Below are 27930 nucleotides of genomic sequence, written 5' to 3'. Positions count from 1 at the left end.
GCAGGGGCCATACAGAGAACAACAGGCCGGGGGAGCCGCTCACTCACCACAAGGAGAGAGAAACGTTCCCCAGCCCCAAGGGATCTTGAAGAAGCTCAGCCCACGGTCACACAAGCCATGCAGGCAACAGGCTAGGCGGGGCAGAGTTGGCCCTGAGCAAGCACCCACTCCCTCCTCAGCATGAAAGCCCACACAGCTCCTCCAGCAGGGACTCTAGGACAGCCTAGAGGACACCAACGCCAGGGGGCATGTGAAGACTGGCCCAGCCCCTAAGAACAGGAGTGGGACAACCCTTATGGAAAGCTCCAGCTCTGGGACGCTCTGGCTCAGATCGGATGCTCTGCCTGGGTCCCTCTGCTTCAGGGGTGTGTACTGTGCAGCCACAAAGATGTGGGCATGGGTACCACACACTGTAAGCACGACCTGACCTGGCCTTACCATGACGTTTGGGGTAAGCTGTGTCCAGTTCTACCCAGAGGTGCTGACTCAAGGCTGCCCTAACAGGCCTCAGCTGTCTGATCCTCTGACACCAGTAGTTCATCTCCTGACGGGTTATTACTGCCCACAACTATTAACGATTCCTAACAGTCTCCTGTGGGCTGAGATGACCGGGCTCCCAAAGGCTCTCTGTCACCGCAGGCTGACAGCTCAGCCAAGGCGGCAAGAGGACAGCCGCAAGGAGTTAACCCACCGGACACCGGACCATCCAGTTGAGAACCCCAATCCTCAGATGGGCTTGACACTTGTCAAGTGCGTCACCAGTGGATGGTGCCAGCCCTCTTCAGCCAAAACCAAACAGCCAAGAAAACTTGTAAAACCATGTTCTCTAGTTTTGCGCCATGAAAACCACCAGCATATTTTCCCCAGGTATTTCCATTACATACGCTTCTTCAGACTGCACTGCCCACCACACCTCCCTGCCCCCTAGCCTCTCACCTGGGGCTTTAGGGCTCTTTTCAAGGCCACAATCCCTTGGGAGTGCCACTGGCTGTAGGGACACCCATGCCAATAGGAGGAAGGGACCCCCAGAGCAGAAGTCCCTAACAAACAACCCAATGAGAAAGTATCAGGGCCATTAGCAGTGAGTGATAAGGCTGAGCATGTGAAAGATGGCTCCCATTAAAACCAACACAGAGAAATGCAAGTTTCCCGAGTAACCAGTCGAATGCAATACCAGCCAGAGTCATGCCCATTTAATTAGCAAGCAGAGGTGGAAATTACAAGACTCAGTACAGGGAGGTTGTGCGGGACTCAGACTGTGCTCAACTTTGCATCCTGACATGGAAGGTTAATGTTTCCAATGATTCACAGCTGGTGACATCATCTACTGGGTACAGGCACTCTGGAAAGCATTTACATCAATGTCCTTTAAAACTTTTCTCTGTTCCTGGGGGACCTGAGTGGCTCAGTTGGTTAAGCGTCTGCCTTCAGCTCAGGTCATGATCCCAGGCCCTGGGATGGAGCCCCATGTTGAGCTCCCTGCTCAGTGGGAAGACTGCTTCTCCCTCTCCTCTGCTTATGCTCTCTTTCAAATGAATAAAACCTTTTTAAAAAAATTCTCCTGGGGGGCACCTGGGGTGGCTCAGTGGGTTAAGCCGCTACCTTGGGCTCAGGTCATGGTCTCAGGGTCCTGGGATCGAGGCCCGCATCGGGCTCTCTGCTCAGCAGGGAGCCTGCTTCCCTCTCACTCTCTCTGCCTGCCTCTCTGCCTACTTGTGATCTCTGTCAAATAAATAAATAAAATCTTAAAAAAAAAAAATTCTCCTGGTCCTAAGAATGTATTCTAAAGACATCGTTTAAAAAGAATAAGACCAGGGCACCTGTGTGACTCAGTGGGTTAAAGCCTCTGCCTTCAGCTCAGGTCATATCTCGGGGTCCTGGGTTCGAGTCCCACATCAGGCTCTCTGCTCAGCAGAGAGCCTGTTTCCTCCTCTCTCTCTCTCTCTCTGCCTGCCTCTCTGCCTACTTGTGATCTGTCAAATAAATAAATGAAATCTTTTTAAAAATAAATAAATAAATAAAAAGAATAAGACCTGAAATTTCGTCACTGTAACGTATGTCCATTGTATAGGCTTAGACAGAATTGTGTTGCATCATAAGGCAGTTGTCATGGAGTGAGGTCAGGCAGGAACCCATCCCTCCAGCTAAACAGCTACTTGGCCGGGAGGAGCTGTCTGAGGGAACTATTTGGGAACTGTAGCTAGTCAAACACTTACTTGCAGCTTCCAGGAGTGAGTTTGATGAAGAAGGTAGTAAATTTCAGCAAACTTCCATGTCTAGCACCGCACCTACATGCCCATCCCCTACCCCGTGGTGTGGACAGCAGCCTACATGCCTGGCATTGCTGCGGCCAGGTCGCATACAGGTCTTATCCTCCGTGTATCAGGCTTGCATGTTTTGACAGTTCATTGCCACTTTTGTTCACTGTGATGCTAGCACAGGTTCATCTGCCATCATTTTAACTACTGATGGTTTCTGGAGAGAGGCAGAGGATTAAAGAGGTACTTGTTTCTTCTCTTTTTGGGAGACAGACACTCAACGAAATCTTCTTCAGGATGCTGGATGACCACACAGTGGAACACAAACTTCAAAGACCGCACACATTGAAGAATACAAACTTTGAAAAACTGAAAAAAGTCATATAGCTCCAGCCATTGACAAGTAAGATTCAGCAATCTCTGAGGAGTAGGAGAATTAGAATTCCAGAATCACGGGGCGCCTGGGTGGCTCAGTGGTTTAAGCCTCTGCCTTCGGCTCAGGTCATGATCTCAGGGTCCTGGGATCGAGCCCCACATCAGGCTCTCTGCTCAGCGGGGAGCCTGCTTCCCCCTGCCTCTCTGCCTACTTGTGATCTCTCTCTATCAAATAAATAAATAAAAATCTTTAAAAAAAAAAAAAAGAATCCAGAATCACCACACATAACACTCAAAACATCTAGTTCTCAACAAAAAAATATTACAAAATATACAAAAAAATTGGAAAGTATGGCCCATTAGCAGGGTAAAAATAACTTGATGGAGACCATTCCTGTGTGCCCAGGTGGCTCAACTGCCTAAGTATCTGACTTTGGCTCACGTCATGAGTCCAGGGTCCTAGAATCAAGACCAGCATCAGGCTCCCTGCTCAGCAAAGAATCTGCTTCTCCCTCTTCCTCTGCCTGCTGCTCCCCCTGCCTGTGCTCTCTCTGTCTACCAAATAAATGAATAAAACTGAAAGGAAGGAAGGAAGGAAAAAGGGAAAAGAAACCATTCTTGGGGAAGTCCAGACATGGGATTTATTAGTCAAAGTTGTTACATCAATGGCCTTAAATATGTTGAATGACCAAAAAAAAGCCATGGACAAAAAACTAAAGGAAATCAAGGAAATGACATATAAACAAAATGAGAATATTAATAAAGAGACAAAACTTATAAAAAAGGGAACCAAACAGAAATTCTGGAGCTGGAAGTACAATAACTAAAATGAAAAACACTCACTATAGCAGCTCAAAGATTTGAACAAGCAGAAGAAAGGATTAATGAACTTGGAGATAGGACAAGTGAAATTATCCAGTATGAGGAGCAGGAAAAAAAGTAATGAAGAAAAATGAACAGATCCAATAAACCTATGGAACACCATAAAAAGTACCAACATATGTATCATACAATTCCAAGAAGGAAAGGAAAGGAGCAAAAAAGGTATTTGAAGAAATAACGGCTAGGACTTCTGAAATCTGAAGAGACGTGAACACGCCCGTCAGGATGAACAGAGAGAGTCACACTGAGATTGTAGTCAAACTATCCAAACCCAGTGACAATAAAAATGAAAGCAGCAGCAGAGAAACAATCCCACATGCACAAAGGGGCCTCAGCGGGACTAGCCGACGATCTCTATTCACAAACCATGGAAGCCACGAGGTAGCAGGATGGCGCATTGGTAAGTTGGAAAGGAAAAACATTTTCAACCAAGAATTCAATATCCAGCAAAACTACCTTTCAAGAATGAAAGTGAAATTAAGACCTTTTCATATAAAGAAAAGCTGACAGAGTCCATTATCAGCAGACCTGCTCTACCAAAAATGCTGAAGGGAGTCCCCGGGGCTGAAATGAAAGGACGTTATGAAAGTGATTCAAAGCCATAGGAAGAAATAAAGAACACTAATAAAAGTAACTAAATAGGCAGTATTACTTTACTTTTGTTAGGGTTTGTAATTCTCCCTACAAGATTTAATATTCAAATGCATAAAATAATAATCATACGTCTGTGTTAGCGGACATAAAACAGATAAAGTTGTGCTCTGTGACAATAGCAGGATATTTATACTATTAAAATTACCTCTGTATTGTTCAAATTAGGTTGTTATAAGCTTAAGATGTTAATATGATCCCCACAGTAACCACAAGGAAAATAACTAAAAATATACAGATGTACAGAAAAGGAAAGAAAGGAATTAGAATGGTATACTACAAAACACACACACACACAGTTACAAAAAATAGGCAGTAACAGAGAAATTGAGGAACAAAAAAAAAAGGATATACATAAGACAGATGACAGAAGTAAATCTTTCATCAATAATCATATAAAATATAAACGGATTAAACTATCCTATTAAAAGCAGAGACTGGCAGGTTGGAGTTTAAATAATCAGGATCCAACTCCATGCAGTCTATGAGACTCATAGATATAAGGAACAAAGAGACTAAAGGATGAAAAAATGTATTTCATGCATAGTAACTAGAAGAGAGTTGAAGTGGCTCTAATATTATCAGATACAAGAGACAAGCTGAAACAAAACAAGGTTAGAGAGAAAGAAGGAAATTATAGATTGATAAAGCTTCAATATAGCAAGAAAATATAAACACATACACACCTAACAATAGAGTCCCAAAATAAAGCAAAGATGATAGATTTGAAAGGGGAAGAAAAAGTTCTACGGTAAAGATAGGAGGCTTCAATACTCTGCTTGAAATAATAGATAGAGCCAGACAGGAAATCAACAAGGAAAGAGAACCTGAAGGACATTAAAACCAATTAGGCCGGGGCGCCTGGGTGGCTCAGTGGGTTAAAGGCTCTGCCTTCAGCTCAGGTCATGATCCCGGGGTCCTGGGATCCGGTCCCGCATCGGGCTCTCTGCTCAGCGGGGAGCCTGCTTCCTCCTCTCTCTCTGCCTGCCTCTCTGCCTACTTGTGATCTCTGTCTGTCAAATAAATAAATAAAATCTTTTAAAAAAAATAAAATAAAACCAATTAGGCCTAACGGGCATCTATAGAACATTCCGCCCGACATCAGAACACACACTCTTCTCAAATGCACATGGAGCATTTTCCAGATCATACTTTATAGTCTAAAAGCAAGTAATAATGTATTTTATTTTATTCTATTTTATTTTTTAGAGAGAGCAAGCAGGAGGGAAAGGCCAGAGAGGGAGGGGGAGGGAGAGAATCTCAAGCAGGCTCCATGCCCAGGGTGGAGCCCAGTGTGGGGCTTAATCTCATGACCCTGAGATCATGACCTGAGCCAAAATCAAGAGTCAGAGACTTGTGGCACCTGAGTAGCTCAGTCAGTTAAGCATCTGCCTTCAGCTCAAGTCATGATCCCAGGGTCCTGGGATCGAGCTCCGTATCAGACTCCCTGCTCAGTGGGGAGCCTGCCTCTCCCTCTGCCACTCTCCACTCATACTCTCTCACTCTCAAATAAATAAAATCTTTAAAAAAAAAAAAAAAAAAGGCAGAGACACTTAACCAACTGAGCCACCCAGGTGCCCTTATAATATATTTTAAAAGATTAAAATCATAAATTATCTTTTCCAATCACATAGAATAAAACTAGAAATCAATTACAGAAGAAAAACTGGAAAATTAAACCAAGGTCTTAAACAATAAATGGGCCAAAGAAGAAATTAAAGGGAATGTAGAAAATACCTAATGACAGGGACGCCTGGGTGGCTCAGTTGGTTGAGCAGCTGCCTTCGGCTCAGGTCATGATCCCAGCGTCCTGGGATCGAGTCCCACATCGGGCTCCTTGCTCCGCAGGGAGCCTGCTTCTCCCTCTGCCTCTGCCTTCCACTCTGTCTGCCTGTGCTCGCTCTCACTCTCTCTCTCTCTGACAAATAAGTAAATAAAATCTTAAAAAAAAAAAAAAACCTAATGACAAATGGAAACAATAACAACACACCAAAGCTCACAGGATGTTGTGAAAGCAGTGCAAAAAAGGAAACCTACATCTTTAAAAGCATACATTAAGGGGCATCTGGGTAGCTCAGTCAGTTAAGCATCTGCCTTTGGCTCAGGTCGTGATCCCAGGGTGCCGGGATCAAACCCCATGTTGGGCTCCCTGCTTGTTGGGAAGCTTGCATCCCCCTCTCCCTTTGCCTGTTGATCCCCCTGCTTGTGCTTTCTGTCAGATAAATAAATAAAATCTTTAAAAACGAGACAACTTCAGTTTCTTGATAAAAGCACTCAGTAAACCAGAAATAAAGGGAAATTTCCTCAGCATAATGAAAATTATATAGAAAAACCTAATGTAATAGATAATGGTAAAGACTGAAGGCTTTAAGATCAGGAAAAAGTAAAGGATGCTCATTTTTGGTACGTCTATCCAACAAAGTACTCGAAATTCTAGCCAGAGCAATTAGGCAAAGAAAATAAGTACAAGGCACCCAAGTTGGAAAAGAAGTAAACTATCTCTGTTCACAGATGACATGATACTCTACTAGGAGACCCTGAAGACTGCACACACCAAACAAAAAACAAAATCTTAGAAACAAACTAATTCAGCAAACTATCAATATACAAAATCGAGACATAAAAGTTAGTTGCATTTCTACACATTGATAATGAACAATCCAGGGGCACTGGGTGGCTCAGTGGGTTAAACGTCCGCCTTTGGCTTGGGTCATGATCCCAGCATCCTGGGATTGAGCCCCCCATTGATCGCTGAGCAGGGAGCCTGCTTCTCCCTTTCCTGCTCCCCCTGCTTGTGTTCCCTATCTCGCCATTTCTCTCTGTCAAATAAATAAAATCTTTAAAATAAATAAAATCTTTTAAAAAATTAAAATAAAAAATAATCCAAAAAAAGAGATTAAGAAAACAATTCCATTCTCAATAGCATTACAATAAAAACAATACTTAGGAATAAATATAATCAAAGAGGCAAAGAACTAGTACACTGAAAACCAGAAATGATCACTACTAAAAAACAAACAAACAAAAAGAACATGTAAACAAATGAAAATACATCCCATTCTTCCAGAAGACTTGACAGGATTAATATGACACCACCACCCTAACTGATCTACAGATCCAATGCAATCTCTAATAAAAGCTGTGATTTTGCAGAAATAGAAAAATACCATCCTAAAATTCATATGGAATCCCAGACAGGGAACCCAAACAGCCAAAATAATCTTGAAAAAGAACAAAGTTGAAGGACTCCCTCCCTGATTCCTACACTTCCTATAAAACTACAGTAAACGACAGCATGGCACTGGCGTAAGGACAGGCATGTAGATGAACAGAACAGAACCCAGGAAGAAACCCCTATATGTATATGGTCAAGACCATTTATGAACCGTTCCCCCCACACACACACACCCCACCATTCATTATGTTGAAAGTCTAACCCAGTGTGCCTGTATTTGGAGACAGGGACTGTTAACAGGTGATAAAGGTTCAGTGAGATCCTAGAGGCGGGGCTCATCTTATAGGGCTGGTGACCTTGTGCAAGGAAAAGATGTCTGAGATCTTCTCTACCATGTGAGGACACAGTGAGAAGGCAACTGTATATCCGCTAAGAAGAGAACCCTCACTAAGGCTGAATCAGCCTAACCCTTGATCTTGGACTTGGTTTCCAGAACTATGAGAGACAGATTTGTTCTGATATATTTGTTTTTTAAGTCACCCAGTCTGTATTTTTTGGCAGCCTGGGCCGATACAGGCATACCTCCTTTTATTGTGCTTTGCTTTACTGTGTCTCTTACAAACTGAAGACGTGTGGTGACCCTATGTTGAGAAAGTCTATTGGCACTATTTTTCCAACAGCACATACTCACTTTGTGTCTGTCACATGTTGGTAATTCTCTCAATATTTCAAACTTTTTCATTATTATAGTTGCTATAGGTCTGTGTGATTAGTGATTATGACTTGTTGAAAGCTTAGACGATGGGTAGCATTTTTTAGAAATAAAATGTTTAGGGGGTGCGAGGGTGGCTCAGTTGATTAATCAGCTGCCTTTGGCTCAGGTCATGATCCCAGGGATCAAACCCCACTTCAGGCTCCCTGCTCAGCGGGGACCCTGCTTCTCCCTCCGCCCCTCCCCCTGTTTATACACTTTCTCTCTCTCAAATAAATAAAATCTTCCAAAAAATGAAGTGTTTACATTAAGGTTTGTACAGTTTTCTTAGACATAATGCTACTGCACACTTGATACACTGTATTGTAAATATAACTTCTTTATGAACAGAGAATCCAGAAATTAATGACTTGCTTTACTGAGATATCTGCTTTACTACAGTGATCTGGAACTGAACACACAGGATCTCCGAGGCGTGCCTATACTATTCAATGGAGAAAACAGTCTTTTCAAAAAATGTTGTAGGGAAAATTGGTTGCAAAAGAAGTTGGACCCTCATAACAATACACAAAAATTAGCTTAAAATAGATCAACTACCAAAACCTAAGACCCTAAAGCTATAAAACTCAGGAAAAAACATAGGGACAAATCTTCCTAACCTTAGATTTGGCAACGATTTCTTGGTTATGATGCCCAAAGCACAGGCAACAAAAGAAAAAATAAACTCAACTTCATAAAAATGAAAAATTTTTGTGCATCAAAGGACATAAGAGTAGACAGAATTCACAGAATGAGAGTAAATATCCAAAAATCATATATCTGATAAGGGATTACTATGCAAAACATACAAAGAACTTCTACACCTCAACACTTAAAAAAAAAAAAAAGAACCCAATTCAAAAATGGGCAAAGGAACTGGACAGACATTTCTCCGAAGAAGATATACACATGTCTATAAATGCCTGAAAAGATGCTCAACATCATTAGCTATCAGGGAAAATGCAAACCAAAACCACCATGATATACCACTTCACACGCATTAGAATAGATATTTTTTTTAAAATGGAAAATAACAAGTCTTGGTAAGAATGTAGGGAAATTAGAACCCTCTATTCATCACTGGTGGGAATGTAAAATTGTAGAGCTACTGTGGAAAAGTCTGCCCATTCCTCAAAAAGTTAAATGTAGAGTTACCCTGACCCAGCAATTTCACTCCCAGAATTAGACCCAGAAGTACTGAAAGGATCCAAGGGGTGCCTAGCTGGCTCAGCTGGTTAAGCAAGTCTTGAATTCAGCTCAGATCATGATCTTGGGGTCATGAGACTGAGCCCCACATCAGGCTCTGCGCTGGATGTGGAGCCTGCCTAAGATTCTCTCTCCTCCTTCCTCTGCCCCAGCTCCCCAAGCACTGCTCATGCACTCTCTCCCTGGACCCCAAAAAGGATCCAAAAAGATACCTGTACACCCGCTCACAGCAGCAGTAAGTACAACAGCCAAAAGGCAGAAACACCCACGTGTCCATCAACAGATGAGTGGATAAACAAAACATGACAAAACAAAACAAAAAAACATGGTGTCTACAAACAAGGTCATTTTTTTTTGGCCATAAAAAAGAGCGATATTCTGATACAGGCTACAAAATGGATGAACCTCAAGGACATTATGCAAAGTTACAGAAGCCATAAAGGGGAGATAATGTATTATTCCACTTACGAGAAAGAGGCAAATTCACAGACAGAAAATAGAGGAGAGATGGTCAGCAGCTGTGAGAAAAAGGGACAAGGCGAGCTCCTGGGTAACCGCACAGACTCCCCGCCGCAAGTAACACAGTGGTGAGGGTCACACAACACTGAGAATCTATTTCATGCCACTGAACTGCATACCTAAAAATGGTTAAACAGTAAATTTTATGTTGTCTATATTTTACAATAAAAATGGCAATTATCAACTGTATTATAAAGACACAGAAAAGTATGACTGTTCATCTTTTAAACTTCTAATAGGTAAAAATATGTGAATGTGTAGAATTCTTCCCAGTGCGAGTTCTCCAGGATTGAAGAAGTAGCGAAGGGGAGAGCCTGTGTGCGCTCAACAATGTGCGCAGGAGGCCTGTGCCCGATCACCAGGGGCAGAGCCTCTCCCTGCGTGGGGGAGAACTAGGTTTTCCTTACCTCTCTCAATTGTCCAAAATGAACATGCACTGCTTTTGGTTTAAGAAAACTGTTTGTTTGTTTTTAATTAGAAACGTCCCTGGTCTGTAACAACAGTGCGCGGACAATAAATAAAGGGGCGGGGTGTGCGGAGGCGGCGCTCGCGGAACTCAGGGGCCGTCCTCCGCGGTCAGCGCGCGAAGTCCTCGCGGAGGTGGATCCTCTGGTGCTGGCACATGTTGGAACTGTGCCGGAAGGCCTTCCCACACTTGCTGCACTTGTAGGGCTTCTCGCCCGTGTGGATCCTCCGGTGCTGGACGAGGTAAGTGCCCTGGCTAAAGGCCTTCTTGCAATCGCTGCACTTGTATGGCTTCTCTCCGTGGTGCGACCTTTGGTGGTGGATGAGTCTGGAGCTGTTGTGGAAGGCCTTCCCACACTCACTGCACTTGTACGGCTTCTCTCCTGTGTGGATCCTCTGGTGCTGGATAAGGTGTGTGCTCTGGCTGAACACTTTGCCACAGTCATTGCATTCGTAGGGCTTCTCGCCGGTGTGGCTTCTCTGATGTTCGACAAGTTTGGTCTTCTGGATGAAGGCTTTCTCACATTCGTTGCACTTGTAGGGTTTCTCCCCAGTGTGAATTCTCTGATGCTGGATGAGGTTGGAACTTTGAGTAAAACCTTTGCCACATTCTTTACATTCAAATGGCTTCTCCCCAGTGTGGGTCCGACGGTGTCGGATAAGGATCGAGCCGTCACTGAAGGCTTTCCCACAGTCGTTACACTTATAGGGTTTCTCTCCAGTGTGGATTCTCTGGTGATAAATAAGGGAAGAATAGGCGCTGAAGTGTTTCCCACAATCACCACACTTATAGGGCTTTTCCCCGGTGTGAATCCTCTGATGTTTCATGAGGTTGGGCCTCTGGTTGAATGTCTTCCCACACTCACCGCATCGGTAGGGGATCTCCCCAGAGTGCATCCTTCGGTGATTGATGAACTCGCAGCTCTGACTGAAAGCTTTCCCACACTCGTCACACTTGTAGGGCTTCTCTTCACTATGAAGCCGCTGGTGTTTGACAAGGTTAGCACTGTACCTGAAGGCTTTCCCACAGTAACCACAATAATGCAGTTTTTTCCCAAGAGGAATTTTCTGATCGTCTCTAACAACTAAATTTGCACTGAAGAATTCCCCAGAATCATGGACTATATTTGTCTTTTTTGACCTGTGTACACGTTTATGGTTATTGAGGTATGATCTCTGTTCAAAACTTTGTTCACATATATCGCATTTGTGAGGTCTCTGATCAGAGATAGGGCTTGACCAAAACCTGAGGCTTCCCACAGACTCCTGGATGTTCTCCTCATTGGCCAGTGTGACTGGCCTCAGGCCTCTCTGCTCTACAAGCTTGTCCAGGCTCTCCTCTGGCTCCCAGACACATGCCTGGGTCTCTCCAGGATCAGGTCCTTGGAGAACAGCCTTCTGGAGTTGATCCAACTCTTCCCCACCAAGCATCTCCCCTGAAGACAACTCTTTGTATTCAGTCCTGGTCCCATGACCTGGAACAATGAACAAAACATCTTAGGACCACCTGTTCGGATTTGAGAAGGGAAAAAACGAAGATGCTGCAGACTACCTGTACAGTACCAATTCCGTCACCTCCAAAGTCCCAACACCTGGCAGAGACGACAGCCTGTCGCTCAGAGGCTTACAGACTCTGTCCAAGGCTGCAATCTTGCAGCGGTCCAAGTACTGCAACCCAGAGCTGACCAAGTCTGTCTGCCTTCTGCTTAAGTGGGACTGCAGGGCACTGGTCCTCAGCAGAAAAGGACAGAAGATGGAAGCTTTGCACCACACGGAGACCAGAGGGGCCCTGAAAGTCATGGAGGACATGGGACAGACAAGGAAGTGAGCCTGACGCCACTAACAACAGCTGATCCACCCAGAGTCCATGGAAGGAAAACCAGCTGTTTCCTCAGAACAGCAGAGGACCAACGTTGTGCCAGCCACGGACAAGGGACACACCAAGACCCTCAGATCTCCCTAGCAGGCTGAACCCATTCTTTGGGCTTTTGTCAGAGGCCAGAGAGGCAACCCAGTTAATCACCAGCCTCTTAAACTCAAGATGCCATAGAGAAGGCTTCCTGATACCCTCAAGCCTCCATTTCTTACTTCCTGACCAGACAGCCACACATCAACCCCACCTGCGGAAATGTACCACCAGAAGTGCATTCTCTGTGAGAAAGAGAACGTGTACAACTATCCCAAAATGGGGACAACCAAATACTAACAAGAATGGAAAATAACGGTGGTACATCCATATGATAGAACACTGTACAGCGATGAAACAGAACATACTCCGTACAACATGGGCGCCCTCACAAGTTCAGGTGCCCCGAAGGAGACCAGACACAGAGTGGCCTCCCGATGTCAGAGAGAAGGACCCTGTGAGGAGCAGTGGGAAATGACAGAGGGGGGTCCAGTGGGCTCCCAGGCAAATAGAAGTGTTCTGCATTTTGGGCGCCTGGGTGGCTCAGTGGGTTGGGCCGCTGCCTTCGGCTCAGGTCATGATCTCAGAGTCCTGGGATCGAGTCCCGCATCGGGCTCTCTGCTCAGCGGAGAGCCTGCTTCCCTCTCTCTCTCTCTCTGCCTGCCTCTCCATCTACTTGTGATTTCTCTCTGTCAAATAAATAAATAAAATCTTTAAAAAAAAAAAAAAAAAAAAAAAAAAAAGAATTGTTCTGCATTTTGATTTGGAAGATGGTTTTTACAAAAATTCACCGAGTTATAAACAGGATTTATCCTGGTTCTCTAAGAATAGATATTTGATTAAACAAATTTACAAAAGAGAAATTAGAGTTCTTTAGCCAGTGGTTGCTTCCTAGGACATCATCAAGACGTGCAAAATAAAGCTGATCAGAGTTGTCCACAGCGGTGACACCAGAGAGCACCCTTCCCACTGGCACTTCCAGCCAAAGGAGCAACGAAGACTCGTGTATAAACACAGACACTCACGGAGTGAAAAAGGAGATGACAGCAGTACCCACGGGATTGCTGCACTCCTGTCAAGAAGGGACCTTCGTCTACGGTGTGGAACGGACAGCACCAGGGAGGGGACAGCGGGCACACCACAGAACACACCTGCATGTGCACGAGAGACAGTCTTTCTTCCTTGTAACAGTTTATAATTGCCAAGTGGATAACTTAGAAAAGGACAATGAAGTAACGTCTGCATCACTGGGTCCCATGTGACCCTCCTCACAGGGCACGAGCTCTGAAGGGCAGGGCTCCACGGGGTCCCTCTTCTCCCCTAACCAGCAAGGCCCCCTCTCACCTTCCCAGAAGACTCAACTCAAGAACCTTCACACTGAGGCACGCAAGCTGACAGAGGGGACCTGGACTTCAGCACACGCCATTCCCAGGGTTGCCACGCTGCCCTGATGCACCTCGTTCTAAATACCTAAGTCACTCAGCACGTACGCTGGATCCCAACAAATGTTTGCTCAGCCACTGCTGGGGAAGCGGCCCCCCTCACGCACCTGAGACACTGACTCTCAGTCGCTCTTTCCCCTCGGCGCCCTGTGCATCCAGGACCCACGGCTCATCCCCTCGTTCCAACTGTGTGATCACCCCAGGCTTAGGACCTGCAGGTCCAGCTCCTGGGAAGAAAACGGGGCCTAGAGTTGGTGCCGAGGACGCAGGGCTGTACGGGGTGTGTCTCATCTACACCCGGGGCAGAGGAGAAGCACAGGCAAAGTGGGGTGACCGGAAGTCTGGACGCTCTTGGAGGGCTGGGGATGGTCATGAAGACGAGATCTGAGATCTACACACCGGGAACAAGAGCCCGGGGACTCTCTGCACCTGGAGATACGCAGTCCCTCTATCTTGGGCCTGGGGCAGGGAGGCAAGTCTTATCTGGGAGCTCAGAGGAGAGAAGCACTGACCCAGCCCCACTTGGCCTCTCGTCTGCACAAACCGGGTCTGCCTAGGACCAGAGGATGAAGTCCCCAGCCCAGCCCCTGCTGAATCATCAGTGCGCAGGGCTGTTCCCTGACCAGTAGCCTAGTGAGGGGACTTACCCAGGGAGACCAGATTCCTGTAGGTCTCCAGCATCACGTCCCTATAGAGGCCCCTCTGAGCAGGGCCCAGACGACCCCACTCCTCCCGGGAGAATAGCACGGCCACGTCCTCAAAGGTCACCTCAGCCTGGAATGACAGGGGCTGCTGCAGGCCCAGGTGTAGGCCCAGGCTGGAACGGCAGAAGCATGCCAGGAACAGCAGCACAGGGGTGACTACAGGCATGATCCCCCAGTACAGGCCAGGGGAGTGACCGGAGTCCCAGGGTCACCCATCCTCTGCTCAATACTCGAGACCAAGATGCCTGACAGTGTCTGCGAAGACAGAGCAGGCAGGGAAGCCCTCTGTGGAGATTTCAGGGAAACTGGATGCTCACCTGGGGCAGGGCAGACAGGTGCAAAGCCGCCATCACCTGGAACCCTGGGCTTCCCAGTGTGAGTCACACCGGTGCTGAAGGAAGAGAGAGGAACACACGGTGGCCCAGCCTGCCCCTCCTGGGAGCAGCTTCAGGGCCACACTCATCCCCATCAACGTACAGCTGGTCGCCTGGCAGACTCTGCTCCCTGCCTGGGGCTGCCCTGCCCGACCCTCCCCTACCACAGGGACACCTGCAGGGATGACTCCTCAGGTCATCTGTTCCCCTCAACCTTTCTGACACACCAAGCGGTCTCATTCAGGAGGAAAATGGCATACTCATTCACTTTATATGCAAGAATAAAGTCAACCTGTTAAGTGTTGAGGACAAAAAGAAGTTAAAAAAAAATCAACAGAAGGTACAGAACAAAATCAAAGTATAGATGGTAAAAAATACATAAGTAGAAACAAGTTCAGTGGCTGAATAACGGTTAGAAATAAAAGAATTAAACTCACCTACTAGAAGCACAAGATTCTCTAACAGAGACACACAAAATGTACCTGCATAACCTAAAACAAAGTAACACAGAAAGGCTGAATATAAGACAAGCGCCTGGGTGGCTCAGTGGGTTCAAGCCGCTGCCTTCGGCTCAGGTCATGATCTCGGGTCCTGGGATCAAGCCCCACATTGGGCTCCCTGCTCAGCGGGGAGCCTGCTTCCCCCTCTCTCTCTGCCTGTCTCTCTGCCTACTTGCGATCTCTGTCAGATAAATAAATAAAATCTTAAAAGAAAATGAGTAACACATATTAGTAAAAGGGAAACCCAACCCACCCAGAAGCTGTCACTGCAGACAAGTGTGTGTCCACCAAGACACTCGGAACACGGAAAGCCGATGCTAATGGGAGGCGCAGAGAGCAACCGGCAAAGCCCCCTGGAATGACGGACCCCAGCGCGCCCCCCTCAGACACCAGTGGAACGAGTACAGAATAGTTGCTCGAAACAGAGAGATTCCAAGGTAGATCTCAAAACTATTAAAGAACACCACACACCAGGCAACAGTTCCAAAGATTGATACCATTTGGCAAAACATTCTCTGACCCCTGCTGTTATGCTGGAAATATATGATTAAAAAGGACCACCTCAGGGGCCTTGGGGGGCTCAGGGAGGTAAGCATCTGCCTTCCGGTCAGGTCACCATCCCAGAGTCCTGGGTTTGAGCCCCACATTGGGCTCCCTGCTCAGCGGGGAGTCTGCTTCTCCCTCTCCCTCTGCCCTTCTCCCCACACATATGTGCTTTCTCTCAAATAAATAAAATCTTTAAAAAAAAAAAAAAAAAAGAAATTAGATACAGGGGCGCCTGGGTGGCTCAGCTGGTTAAGCGACTGCCTTTAGCTCAGGTCATGATCCTAGAGTCCCAGGATCAAGTACCCCATCGGGCTCCCCGCTGAGCGGGACGTCTACTTCTCCCTCTTCCCCTCCCCGTCTCATGCTCTCTCTCTCTCTCCAATTCTCCTTCTCAAATAAATAAATAAAATCTTAAAAAAAATAAAGAAATTAGACACAGACTAATAAAAGCAATTCAAGAAAAGATGGAAGAAAATAAAGAATACTTGATTTAAAGAAACAAAACATAATCTCAACACTGCTAATAAGACACACAAACATCTGGGGCAAGTCCAATGGAGGGAGGCAGAAAAGAAATGGAAAAAGAAATACTATTAAGAGCAAAAAAGGGGACATAATTCTACATACCACACAAGCAGCAGCAGTTGTCAGAGTGCAGTCCAAGACCCTGGGGGCAAAACAGTAGAACTTTATTGAAGGACGTCTAAAAGAGCTACGGAGCAATAGAGAGTGGGCATAGACAGGACTCAATGTCATAAAAATGTCAGTTCTCCCCAAGTAAATCTATTAATTCTGTACAACCAAAATTGCAACAGGACATAAACATGAAATCTGACCAAAATGACTCAATATCATAATAACGATCCAAGATTGACTAAGGCCAGGCCAGAAGAGAAGTAAAGTTAGGCAGACGCATGTCCTACCACAAACCAGGACTCACTGTGAGACTACGGTAATAAAAGTGAGGTTTACGCATAGTAAAGAAAATGAGGAACAGATCGGTGCACGTAGCAGAGACATAACGGCGTGCTAACCAAAATGGTATCGACACAACGGATTGTCCACAGGAAAGTAAAATTCAACTGCTGCCTTCTATGGCACACAAAAATATATTTTAAAAACACTGAAGACCTAAATGTTTAAAACAAAATGTATGGCTATTATAAGAAAATAACATGCAAAATACAGTACATCAAGGACACTTGTTTTACTCCAAAAATTTCTGTACAAGACACATTAAAAAAACAACTGTAGAATCAAAAATATTTGCAAACATACTTAATACATAAAAAAAGACCTACAAAATGTTTTAAAGTACAAAAAAAAGACCATTTATTTTAAAAAATGAACACATGACAACTTGGGAAATCATAGATAATGAAATCAAAGGAACACCTGCGTGACTCAGTCAGTTAACCGTCTGCCTTCAGCTCAGGTCATGATGCTGGGGTCCTAGGATCGAGGCCCCGCATCAGGCTCCTTGCTCAGTGGGGAGGCTTCTTCTCACTCTGCCTTCCACTCCCCCTGCTTGTGCTCCCTGAGAAGTAAATAAAATCTTTAAAAATTTTTTTTAAAAATCAAAGAGTCCAATAAACATCTGGAAAGGGGGAGCCTGGGTGGCTCAGTCAGTTAAACCTCTGCCTTCAGCTCAGGTCATGATCCTGGGGTCCTGGGATATAGTCCCACACTGGGATCCCTGCTCAGTGAGGGGAGGTTGCTTCTCCCTCTGCCCCACCCCCGCTCGTGCTCTCTCAAATAAAAATCTTTAATTTTTTTTTAAAGATTTATTTATCTGACAGAGATACAGCAAGAGAGGGAACACAAGCAGGGGGAGTGGTAGAGGGAGAAGGAGGCGGGGCTCAATCCCAGGACCCCAGGATCATGACCCCAGCCGAAGGCAGACGATTCATGAGTGAACCACCCAGGTGCCCCTCTAATAAATAAATTCTTTTTTAAAAATCTGAAAAGGGCACCTGGGTGGCTCCGTGGGTTAAGCTTCTGCCTTTGGCTCAGGTCGTGATCTCAGGGTCCTGGGATGGAGGCCTGAGTTGGGCTCTCTGCTCAGCGGGGAGCCTGCTTCTGGCTGTCTCTCTCTGTCAAGTGAATAAATAAATCAAACCTTAAAAAAGTGAGGGTTGTTTAGGGAACCAAATGGGACTGGGGACCCTGCATCTAAGAGCAATTCCACTTCAACAGCTTTCTTTAAAAGGGAGGGGGGGGGTGCCTGGCTGGTCCAGTCAGTAGAATAGAGGAGTCTCCATCTGCCCACTTTCGCATGGAACCCACATTACAAAAAAGACGGGGCTGGGGAGGCTGGCTAGCTCAGCTGGTACATCCTGTCCCGGGACCTTGTGATCCAGCCAGACACTGGCCACAGAGATTACTTCACACGTTTTTATTCCGTTTTGGTTTTCTTAAAGATTTGCGAGACACAGGGAGACCACAGGGCGGTGCAGGGGGAAGCAGGCTCCCCACAGCGCAGGCGGCCGGACTTGGGACTCATCCCAGGACCCTGGGATCATGACCCGAGCCTAACCCACGAGCCCCCCAGGCGCCCCTAGAGTTTTCTTTTAAAAGTTGGTGCGCGCGCGCGCGTGTGTTTAACGCACCTTCAAGGCACAGAAACAGGCGCATTTATTTAAAAAGTCTTCAGTGTCAGACGTGACCCAAGGCCTCCAGGAAGAGGAACAGAGTCTGGCCGCCGAGCATCAGAAGCGAAAAAGGGTGGAGGCCGGCGCCGTGGGACTGGCCCTTCGGGAGCTGCCAAAGGCGAGAGGAAGCAGGGAAGCCGCGCGGCGCGGGGGCACGACTGACGCAGGCGGGCCGGGCACCGAGCGCTCCGAGCAGAGGCGGCGCGGGGAGGACAACCGCACGCAGAAGCGAGGGCAAGGCCCGGCCCACGCTGGGGGCTGCGCGGAGTCTGGGGCGCTGCTGACCGTCCGCGCGGCGGAGAGGGCCCGGGAAGGGAAGGGGGCTCGAGTCGGCGGGCCAGGCGGGCCCCAGAAGCAGCCCCTCGGGACGACCTGGGAAGAGACCGCGGAGGAGGACCCTCGGGCGGGGCGGGGCCCGGCAAGGAACAACGCGGGCCAGAGCGGCGGACAGCAGACGCCGGGCTGGGGCACCGCACGGGTCGGGGCTTGCGGGGACCGGGCACTTGGAGCCGGCTCCGACAGTGGGGACAGGGCCCGCCGAGGGACGCGGGGGCGGGAGACACTGTCGACCGCGGGGCGGGGGCCGGGGCCGCTCTGTGGTTACGGGGAAGGGCCGGCGGCCCGCGCCCGGGAGCCCTCGGCCGGCGCTCACTCACCTCCGCGCCGCAGACGAGCCGCGCCCGGCCCCGCACCAGCCCCACCCGCCGCGCCGACCGCTACCGACCGGAAGTGACGTCCTCACCCCGCGCCCTAGCCGGGGACACCCTCGGGCCGCTCTAGGAAACCGACTCTCAGTAGCTGACCTCCGGGAGGAGCCGACCGGCGGTGCCGAGTGGGGCGCGCGGCCGCCAGGCAGCAGTCTGGAACCAGAAGCCCGAGACTCCAGAACCCAGGCGGGGGCGAGCAGCTTGGGGATTTGGAGGACCTCGCTTTAGGGAGAGGCTGAAGGCCCTACAGCCAACACAGAACAGGCCCTTTGGAGCTGGGGAGAGAAGCCATGCCACCCCCAGGAGACGGACACCGGGCTTACCGGTGACAGGTTGTAGCACAGCGAACCCCGGCCCACGGGGGGAGGGGGGCTTCCTTGGGTGCCAGCTACTAGAGCAACCCCTCCCTGATGGCCACCTCTTGGACGAGGTCCCAGACCCCGGTGTCCAGGAGGGTGAAACAGCATGCTCTCTTACAGTCCAGGGAACTGAGCCCAGCCCTCTTCCCTTCACAGGGAAATGCTGCCCTCCTGCTTTTCTTCACCACTTAGGCTATAGTGGGTGGTCAAGTGGAGACCAAAAAGGCAAGAGTTGGGGGCAAGGTTCATGCTGGAGACAAGTGCTGACCCTGACAGCAAGGAGCCCTGTAGCAGCCACGGAAAGGCCGCCTCAGTAAGGCCGCCTCCAGGAACACCGGCCCCACCACCTTCCCACCTGTAGTCTGTACAAGGGGCATTCTACCTCAGCCAGCTTCCTACTCTGTCCCCCAACCTTGTCCCCATGATTAGGCAGTGGCCTGCTGTCCCTGCTTCTGCATTGGCTCACAAGGGGATCCCTCGGCGTAGGGGGCTCTGGGAAGCAAGCGTCCTGGTCCGGAGGCACTAATGAACCCCCACTACCATCTCTATGCCTCACTGGCTCAACAGATCTGCCCTGGTTCTGCCAGTTTTGATGAGCCTGTCCAAGTTTGGGACAAGGTCCGGGGACAAAAACAGGAAGTCCATTTGTTGAGAAATTAGTCGCACTATTCCGGTCCTCCCACCGCAAGACAGCTCTCCCGCTCTCCAGACCACGGCTTCAGGAGCACCACTCTCCTCCCTAAGCATCCACACCCTCACCCAGAGAGATCCCCCAAGTGCTCAAGTTCACGCAGATTTGAGGGAGATCCTGTTCCCTGCACTGGTGGCGTGTGTGTCTGTGTTTTCCAGGAATCGGGATGTGAAGATACCCAGCACCCCCACCTCTTCTCTCCAAACTTTCACTATTCGCGGCTTCATTTAACTACATCTTTCTCTTTGCGAAACTTTAAACTCCATGGCAGTTCTGTCGAGGACTCGTCCCCTCCGAAACCATGGACAAGCAGAAGTAATGGCAGAAGGACACATTTTATTGAGCCCAACCCTAGTTCTCCTTCTCCTGCACAGTCTTGGTTCCCCGGAGACGCCCAGTCCGGCGGGCAGCAATAAGACCCACTTTGCGGCCAGCAGGGGCATCTCTGCGGATAGTGGAGGGTTTGCCAATGTGCTGGTGGTTGCCACCTCCAAAAGGATGCTCCACAGGCTGCAAAGAGAAAGGTGGCATTAGTACAGGGCTGTGGACCCACCTACCTCAGGACCCGGTTAAAAGCAGGATCAAGTGACCTGTGCCAACAAACCACACCCCAAAGCCTCACACTACAGACCCTTTGTCACAGAAGGGAGATGCTCCAAGGAAGGACTTGTCCGTCTAGCCTCCCAGTCCCCAATCCCTGCCTCAACCACCCATTTCTGGACTACTCACATTCATGGCCACACCCCGCACACGTGGCCAGCAATTCCTCTTTGCCTTGTACTTGTGGTAGGCACGGCCAGCCTTCAGAATGGGCTTGTCAATGCGGCCACCTCCGGCCACCACACCTGTTGGGAAGATCAGGCACCTCAGGAACGTGCACCCTACCTTCCCTAACCTTCAGGACCCTATCAGGCAGAGCATCCGCACCCCCCGACGGCTCATCTCTCACTGTACTCACACAGCATCACGTGGCTCCCAGAATCTCCGTAACCTCTTCCCAATTACCACCAAGCAGCCTAGCAGACGACCCCAAGTTCCAAGTCCGCTGGGCAGCCTAGTCAGGCCCTTGCACACACCATCGGCAACGGCTCCCTCCACCTATGGTTCTCCAGGAAGACCCCCTACTGCACCCCATCTCTGCAAACACACCACTCTGACTTCTAAGCACCAAGAGGAAGGAGGACTCAGTCGGCCAGGGGACTCGACTCTGCCGGAGCCACTTGTTTTGTAAACATCTGCTCAAGAATGCTTGGGGGGGGGGGGGGGGCCGCGGGGCTACCTGGAGGCTCTGCTGGCTGAGGATCCAGCTCTTGGCCCTGGTGATCTCAGGGTTGTAGGCTCCAGCAGGGAGCCAGCCTGGACGTTCCCTCTACCCAACTCACACACGCGCTTTCTCAAACCAACCTGCAAGACCACGCGGAGAGCACGCGGGGGCGTGCGGGCTACAGAGGGAGGAGCAGCTGAGCTCCCGCTAAGCAGGGAGCTGGACTCTGGGCTTGATGCCGGGACCCTGGGATCACCCCCTAAGTCAAAGGCAGAACTGGCCACCCAGGCGCCCCTGCAACGGAGCTTTCTGAAGAATAAAACCTTCCCGAGAAGTTGTTCCTGGTCCCCCCACTTCAAAGGCGCGGCTGCAAGAGCCACACGAACCAGGTCTCGTCTCTTCCTAAGCCACTGGCTGGGTCGCTTGGACGGCCGCACCCCCTCGAGGACCACCGGCCGGCGGACGGGGAGCGGCGCCCGGCAGCCCCCCACCCCCGTCACCCCGCGGCACAGACGGGCCTGCGCGACCGGCCCCGGCCGGTGAAGAGGCCGAGACTGCTGCGCCCACAGCACAGACCCTGGCCGAGTCCCGCGGCTGGCCGGGCGCGGGCGACGCGCCGACCAGCACCCCGAGGCCGCCGCCACTCACCGACCACAGCTCTGTTGGCTGAAGAAATGACCTTCTTTGAGCCCGAGGGCAGCTTCACGCGGGTCTTCTTGGTCTCCGGGTTGTGGGAGATGACGGTGGCATAGTTCCCCGAGGCTCGGGCCAGCTTGCCCCGGTCCCCGGGCTTCTCCTCCAGGCAGCACACGATGGTGCCCTCGGGCATGGTGCCCACCGGGAGCACGTTGCCGATGTTGAGCTGGGCTGCAAGAAGCCCGCCGCTCGGGGTCAGCCGGCGGCGCCCGCGGCCGGCGCAGCCGCCCCCGCCGCCGCCGCCGCCGCCCCCTCCCCCCGCCGCCCCCGCCGCCGCGAAGCCCACCCTTCTTGCCGCAGTACACGAACTGGCCCGTGTGGATGCCCTCGGCGGCGATGAACAGCTCCGTCCGCTTCTTAAACCGGTACGGATCCCGGAAGACCACCTTGGCGAGGGGTGCGCCGCGCCCCGGGTCGTGGATGATGTCCTGCGGGCGGAGCGCGCGTGAGCGGCGGGTCCCCGCGAGGCTCCCCGCGTCCCCACCCGCCCGCGGAGAGGGGCTGCCCGTACCTTCACGATGCCCTTGATGTAGCCGTGGCGCTCGGCGAAGTCCACGGCGCGCAGACGCGCGGCGCCCTTGCGGTGCTTCACGTGCGCGCGGAACACCGAGCCGGCGCCCTTTCTCTGCCCACGGATGACACGGCCCATGGCGGTCTGCAGGCGGCTCACGGTTAGCGCCCGAGCGGCCCGGGAACCCCCGCCGCCCCGGCTTCAGGGTCCCCGCCCCCAGCATCCTCCCTCCGGGTCCCACCCCTCCGCGCCCCCATCCGTGGCCGTGCGCCCCAGCTCTTTCGGGAGTCCCGGCGGGGTCCCTAGCGGGCCTCAGGGCGACGGATGGCGACGGATGGCGACGGATGCCGCGAAGGCCGCCAGGCCACACGCACGTCCTACCTGCTGCCGAGCGCGGCCGGAAAAGGAGACGCGGCCGCGGAGAGCCGCCTTATCTTCCGGGGCGGGGCCGAGAGGCGCTTGGCCTTCCGGCGCGGCGTGAGCGCGGTGCACGCCGGGACTTACTCCCCCCGCGGCCCCCTCAGGCCTCAGGGGCCTCTGCGCAGGCGCGTTGGGATGACTGGGGCCCGCGGAGCCTCCTCGGCCCCTGTGTGGCGGCGCTCTGGCCGGGGACCCACTCTCCCGTCGCGTGGCCGTTGTGTGGGCGGCCCCGGGGAGGTCGGAGGGGAGTCGGAAGCTCCCAGGAGTCTCCCGGTGGGTGAGCGTCGGCCCTGAGCCGCCCAGGAGGCCCGCAGAGGTTGAGGGACTTTACAGGGCGCCTCGCTCCGGGCGTGGGGTTAGGGCCGCGCTCCTGGCCTGGCGACGACCCCGTGCCCGGGCTGGAGACTCCTTGCGACGTAATGGCTCTCCTGTAGGGCGAGCGCCCCTTGCTGGGATGGGCGCTTCCTCGTAGGGTGAGGCCTCCTTTCCGGAAACGGACGGACCATTGGGGGCTGGTGGACGTTGCCCGAAAAGCGGGGTCCGGACGGCAGAAGGCAGATGCCCGGCTAGCGACAGTGCGGCCGCTCCGGGCACGCCGGGGCTTTGCGCACTGCTGGGTTTTCGGAGAGGTCGGAGCGGCCGTACCTGGGTGTGGGTCTTGGGGAGAGAGACGCGCGTCCTGGCGCTCGCGTGCGGAGCCGGGGCGGGCGGGGGACCTCGAAGTGGGTGAGCGGAGAGGCTGGGCGACCGCAGAGGTGCGGGACTCGCAGCCGGGGTAGTCGGCCCCGCTCGGGCTGGTAGAGGAGGGGAAGCGAGCCCAGGAAGTGGAGCGACACGGGGGGCTGGGAGGGGTGAGCAAGGGGAGCCTGGATAGATGGCCCTGGGGCGAGGGGACGCGAAGACTCGGCTCAAACCCTGTGGGGAGCAGTGGGTCGGGGAACAGCAGGTGGAGGGCCCGGGGGCTGTGCGCTGGAGGTAAGGAGCAGGTCGGCCAGGGCCGGGAGCCGCTGGCTGGCCATAAGCTGCCGAGTGAGGGCTTCCTGGAGGCCCAGAGGAGTGGGAGGGCCCGTCAGGACAGGGTGCCTGGAGGTGGGACCCCCGTCTGAGAACTGCCCTCAAGCAGGTCAGGGTAGAGCTGCTTGACCAGGGCTGTGGGTGTGCGGGTGAGGCCAGTAGGGGGAGAGCCAGCGAGGGGGGTGGGAGGGGGTAAAGGCAGAGGTCGCGGTGGACAGAGGCGTGCGCTCAGGACTTTGAGTTAGGGTGTTTGCTAGCACCAGTGTGGCCAGGAGGCTTTGGAGGGTGGCGGCGAGAATGACGTCGTGGGACGGTAGGAAGAGGGGAGGAACGAAGCCCCGGGGGCGGACTTCGGGAGTGCGAGTCCTGAGCTAGAGAAGCAGAGGGGACTGCGGAAGCCCCAAGTGAGGCAGCAGGTGGGTTGGCAGGCATGGGGGATGGGGGGCAGCCCGAGGGTACCTGCGCCTCTTTGGGGCAGAATGAGGGGTTTTGAGGTCATCCCAGGATAGGCTCAGAGGATCAGAAAGGCAGAGGGTGGATTGGAGGTGGGGACAGTACTCAGGTCCCGGAGAGGGTCCCGTGAGTTTCTGGGATGAGATATGGTAGGGCAGGGCCCCCTATTCTCCCTCTGCGGGAGCTGGATGCAGCCAGAAGGTGGCTAAGCAGGCCCGCTGCGGATGTGTTCAGAGTCTTCCCACTGATAGATGGCCAGTGACGTGGGAAACAAAGGCTGAAGAAAAATTACTACCTTTCCTTATTATCTATAGCCCACTGACAAGTCCTTAAAACGGGCAGAGTGACCTTCCTCCAGGAGCTCAGCCACTCGGTGCTAATACCTTCCTAAAGACAAAAGGCAATCGGAGCCCGACCCCCAGGATCCCGGAAGTCTACGCTAACATATAAAAACGTCTTTAGGGGCACCTGGGTGGTTCAGTGGGTTGAAGCCTCTGCCTTCGGCTGAAGTCGTGATTCCAGGGTCCTGGGATCGAGCCCCACATCGGACTCTCTCCTCGGCGGGGAGCCTGCTTCCCCCCTCTCTCTGCCTGCCTCTCTGCCTACTTGTGATCTCTGTCTGTCAAATAAATAAATAAAATATTTTATTTATTTTATTTTATTATTTATTTATTTTTTTATTATTTATTTTTTATTTTATTTATTTTATTTTATTATTTATTATTTTATTTATTTTATTTATTTTATTTATTTATTTGACAGACAGAGATCACAAGTAGGCAGAGAGGCAGGCAGAGAGAGAGAGAGAGAGGAGGAGGAAGGCTCCCTGCTGAGCAGAGAGCCCAACGCGGGGCTCGATCCCAGGACCCTGAGATCATGACCTGAGCTGAAGGCAGAGGCTTTAACCCACTGAGCCACCCAGGCGCCCCAAATAAAATATTTTTTTAAAGAAAAAAAAATAAAAATAAAAATGTCTTCGGAGGGGCACCTGGGTGGCTCAGTCAGTTGTCTGCCTTCAGCTCAGGTCATGATCTTGGGGTCCTGGGATTGAGCCCCATGTCGGGCTGCTCCCTCTCCCTCTGCTGCTCTCCCTGCTTGTGCTCTCTCTTTGGCTTTCTCTCAAATAAATAAATAAAATATTTTTTTAAATGCCTTTGGAAACTTCCTTTATCTCCACCCCACAAGATACATGTTGGCAATCACCCCTCCCCAAGCACATGACCCACCAATACGCATCTGAAGGGTCTCATGAGTGAGGTTTTATTAGACCGCAATAAATGACTTTTCCCCAACAACAGCTAGTCCCCTCAGTGTCCTGGAAACCTTGGTTCCAAAATTCCTTAGAGACTTACGCCATCCCTGACCCACTCCCAGTTTGATAGTATACAATGGGCCATGACCCCAGCACAGCTCTTTCTGCCCGTGGGTCCTGTCCCCATGCTTTAATAAAGCCACCTTTTTGCTGGGGGGTGGGAGTGAAGGGATAGGGTGGCCGGGTGATGGACATTGGGAGGGATGTGCTACGGTGACTGCTGTGAATTGTGCAAGACTGATGATTAACAGACCTGGACCCCTGAAGCAAATAATACATTATATGTTTTTTTTAAAAAAAAACACCTTTTTGTACCAAAGACATCTCAAGAATTCTTTTCTAGCTGTGGGCTTTGAGCCTTATCTTTACTACATCAGTTGGGGCCACAGTCTGCGGTGAAATGGTCAGCAATGCCAGCCCAAGAGTTGCAAGGGCTGTCACAGCCAGGACCAGGGAAGAAGTACTGCTCCAGGGGGCATGCTTGCTCCGGCTCCCGAAGGCCTACCTGGAGGTGACAGGCATGGACTTAAGGGAGGGCAGCCAGTGCTGGGGCTTTAGAGGTGCAGACATGCTCAGTGCATCTATCCTTGCAGAAATGGGTTTATTTATAAATAAAATCTTTTTAAAAATTGTGCAGAGGGAGGGGCAGAGGGCAAGGGAGAAGCAGACTCCCCGCTGAGCAAGCAGCCCAACAGGGGACTTGATTCCAGGATTCTGGAATCATGACCTGAGCCAAAGTCAGACAGACACTTAACCAACTGAGCCAGCCAGGTTTCCCTACATTTGGATAATTCTTTTTTTTTTTTTTTAAGATTTTATTTATTTATTTAACAGGGAGACACCAAGAGAGGGAACACAAGCAGGGGAACTGGGAGAGGGAGAAGCTGGCTTCCCATTGAGCTGGGAGACTGATGCGGGGCTCAATCCCAGGACCCCAGGATCATGACCTGAGTCTAAGGCAGACGCTTAACGACTGAGCCCCCTAGGTGTCCCAGCAATAAAACATTGTGAAATTAAAGTGCGAATGTTCCTTTTATAGATATAATGCTATTGCACACTTAAGAGACTGGTGCATCAACATAACTTTTTTTTTTTAATTATTTTTTTGAGAAAGAGAGTTTTTTTGGGGGGGGGCAATAAAGGGAGAGTCTCTAGCCCACTCCATACAGAGAGGGCTAAATCCCACCACCCTAGGCTCATGATCTGAGCCAAAGCTGAGAGCTGGCTGCTCACCAACTGCGCCAAGCTCCCCAGAGCAAGAGAGCAGATTGAGGAGCAGAGGGAGGAAAGGGAGAGAATCTGCAGCAGACTGTGTTGAGCAAAGAGCCCGACAACTGTGTTGAGCGAAAAGCCTGACCTGGGGCTCAAACCCAGGACCCTGGCGTCTGGGTGGCTCAGTGGGTTAAAGCCTTCTGCCTTCAGCTCGGGTCATGATCCCAGGGTCCTGGGATCGAGCCCCACGTCGGGCTCTTTGCTCAGCGGGGAGCCTGCTTTCTCCTCTCTCTGCCTGCTTGTGATCTCTGTCAAATAAATGAATGAATAAATAAATCTTTTAAAAAAACACACACACACACAAAAACAAACCGAGGACCCTGAGATCGTGACTTGAGCCAAAATCAAGCATCAGGCACTTAGCTGACCAGGCCACCCAGGCGCCTCCCTAAACATCACTTTTATATGCACTAAGCAAGCAAAAATTCATTCACTTTATCGCAGTGGTCTGGAACCAAACTTGCAAGTTTGCTGCGGGCCTCACAGTTCATATTTGATGGGGCTCCTGCCCCTGCAGACGGCACTATCCTACAGTGACTTCCCACGGGTTTGGGGAATCAAAATCTCTGGCAGCAGGAGAGCACTGTCCCCAGGGTCCAAAGCAGTCCCCCACCCCTTTACATGGTGTTGCAGGGTACTACAGGGTGAGGGCTGTGGGCAGAGCTGCCCCTCCCCCATGCCCCTACCCCAGCCTTGACCTCAGCACAGCCCATCCTCCAGAGGGCCCCTTGCCCACTGGATGCTGAGGACGGCACCCTAAAGCCCAGCCAGGACTAGCCTGGCCCCAGGAAGGATCTTCAGGGTCTTCATATAAAATCCTCCACTC

The 27930-nt window shown here is 50.8% G+C and overlaps 2 protein-coding genes across 6 annotated transcripts; both read right to left on the bottom strand.

Moving 5' to 3' along the window:
* Window positions 1-10290: 10290 nt before the first annotated feature.
* On the bottom strand, window positions 10291-18455 carry ZNF34 (zinc finger protein 34). Of its 5 annotated transcripts, none has more exons than XM_032316854.1 (7): window positions 18364-18455; window positions 16382-16421; window positions 14652-15199; window positions 14278-14404; window positions 13738-13857; window positions 10641-11757; window positions 10291-10472 (listed from the first exon to the last, which is right to left on the bottom strand). In XM_032316854.1, the coding sequence occupies exons 3-7, from the start codon at window positions 14682-14684 to the stop codon at window positions 10394-10396; spliced, it is 1476 nt and encodes a 491-aa protein (XP_032172745.1). In that variant the 5' UTR covers window positions 14685-15199; window positions 16382-16421; window positions 18364-18455; the 3' UTR covers window positions 10291-10393. The 5 variants fall into 5 exon arrangements, with proteins under 5 accessions (XP_032172745.1, XP_032172742.1, XP_032172741.1 ...); XM_032316851.1 differs by having other exon boundaries at window positions 10291-11757; window positions 14652-14725; window positions 14884-15199; XM_032316850.1 differs by having other exon boundaries at window positions 10291-11757.
* Window positions 18456-20478: 2023 nt separating this feature from the next.
* Window positions 20479-23108, bottom strand: RPL8 (ribosomal protein L8). Its single transcript, XM_032316855.1, has 6 exons — window positions 23015-23108; window positions 22634-22777; window positions 22409-22550; window positions 22075-22293; window positions 20892-21007; window positions 20479-20672 (listed from the first exon to the last, which is right to left on the bottom strand). Exons 2-6 carry the CDS (start codon window positions 22769-22771, stop codon window positions 20514-20516), a joined length of 774 nt encoding a protein of 257 aa, XP_032172746.1. The 5' UTR covers window positions 22772-22777; window positions 23015-23108; the 3' UTR covers window positions 20479-20513.
* Window positions 23109-27930: the final 4822 nt, after the last annotated feature.

This window comes from Mustela erminea, chromosome 16 (genome assembly GCF_009829155.1).
Source record: "Mustela erminea isolate mMusErm1 chromosome 16, mMusErm1.Pri, whole genome shotgun sequence".
Classification (NCBI taxonomy): Eukaryota; Metazoa; Chordata; class Mammalia; order Carnivora; family Mustelidae; genus Mustela; species Mustela erminea.
The sequence above is the reverse complement of the archived record's forward strand: the minus strand, read 5'-3'. Positions and strand labels throughout refer to the sequence as shown.

Bases quoted from the DNA above. Each gene is read 5' to 3' on its own strand.
- ZNF34 (XM_032316850.1), bottom strand. From the start codon at position 14,684: ATGGCGGCTTTGCACCTGTCTGCCCTGCCCCAG. The intron at 14,405-14,651 runs GTGAGCATCCAG...CTGTCATTCCAG, and splicing joins ACCTGTCTGCCCTGCCCCAG to GCTGAGGTGACCTTTGAGGA. The intron at 11,758-13,737 runs GTGCGTGAGGGG...TCATTGTTCCAG, and splicing joins ACTGAGAGTCAGTGTCTCAG to GTCATGGGACCAGGACTGAA.
- RPL8 (XM_032316855.1), bottom strand. From the start codon at position 22,771: ATGGGCCGTGTCATCCGTGGGCAGAGAAAGGGCGCCGGCTCGGTGTTC. The intron at 22,294-22,408 runs GTGGGCTTCGCG...GGCTTCTTGCAG, and splicing joins CGTGTACTGCGGCAAGAAGG to CCCAGCTCAACATCGGCAAC. The intron at 20,673-20,891 runs GTGAGTAGTCCA...TTCTCTTTGCAG, and splicing joins TGCGGGGTGTGGCCATGAAT to CCTGTGGAGCATCCTTTTGG.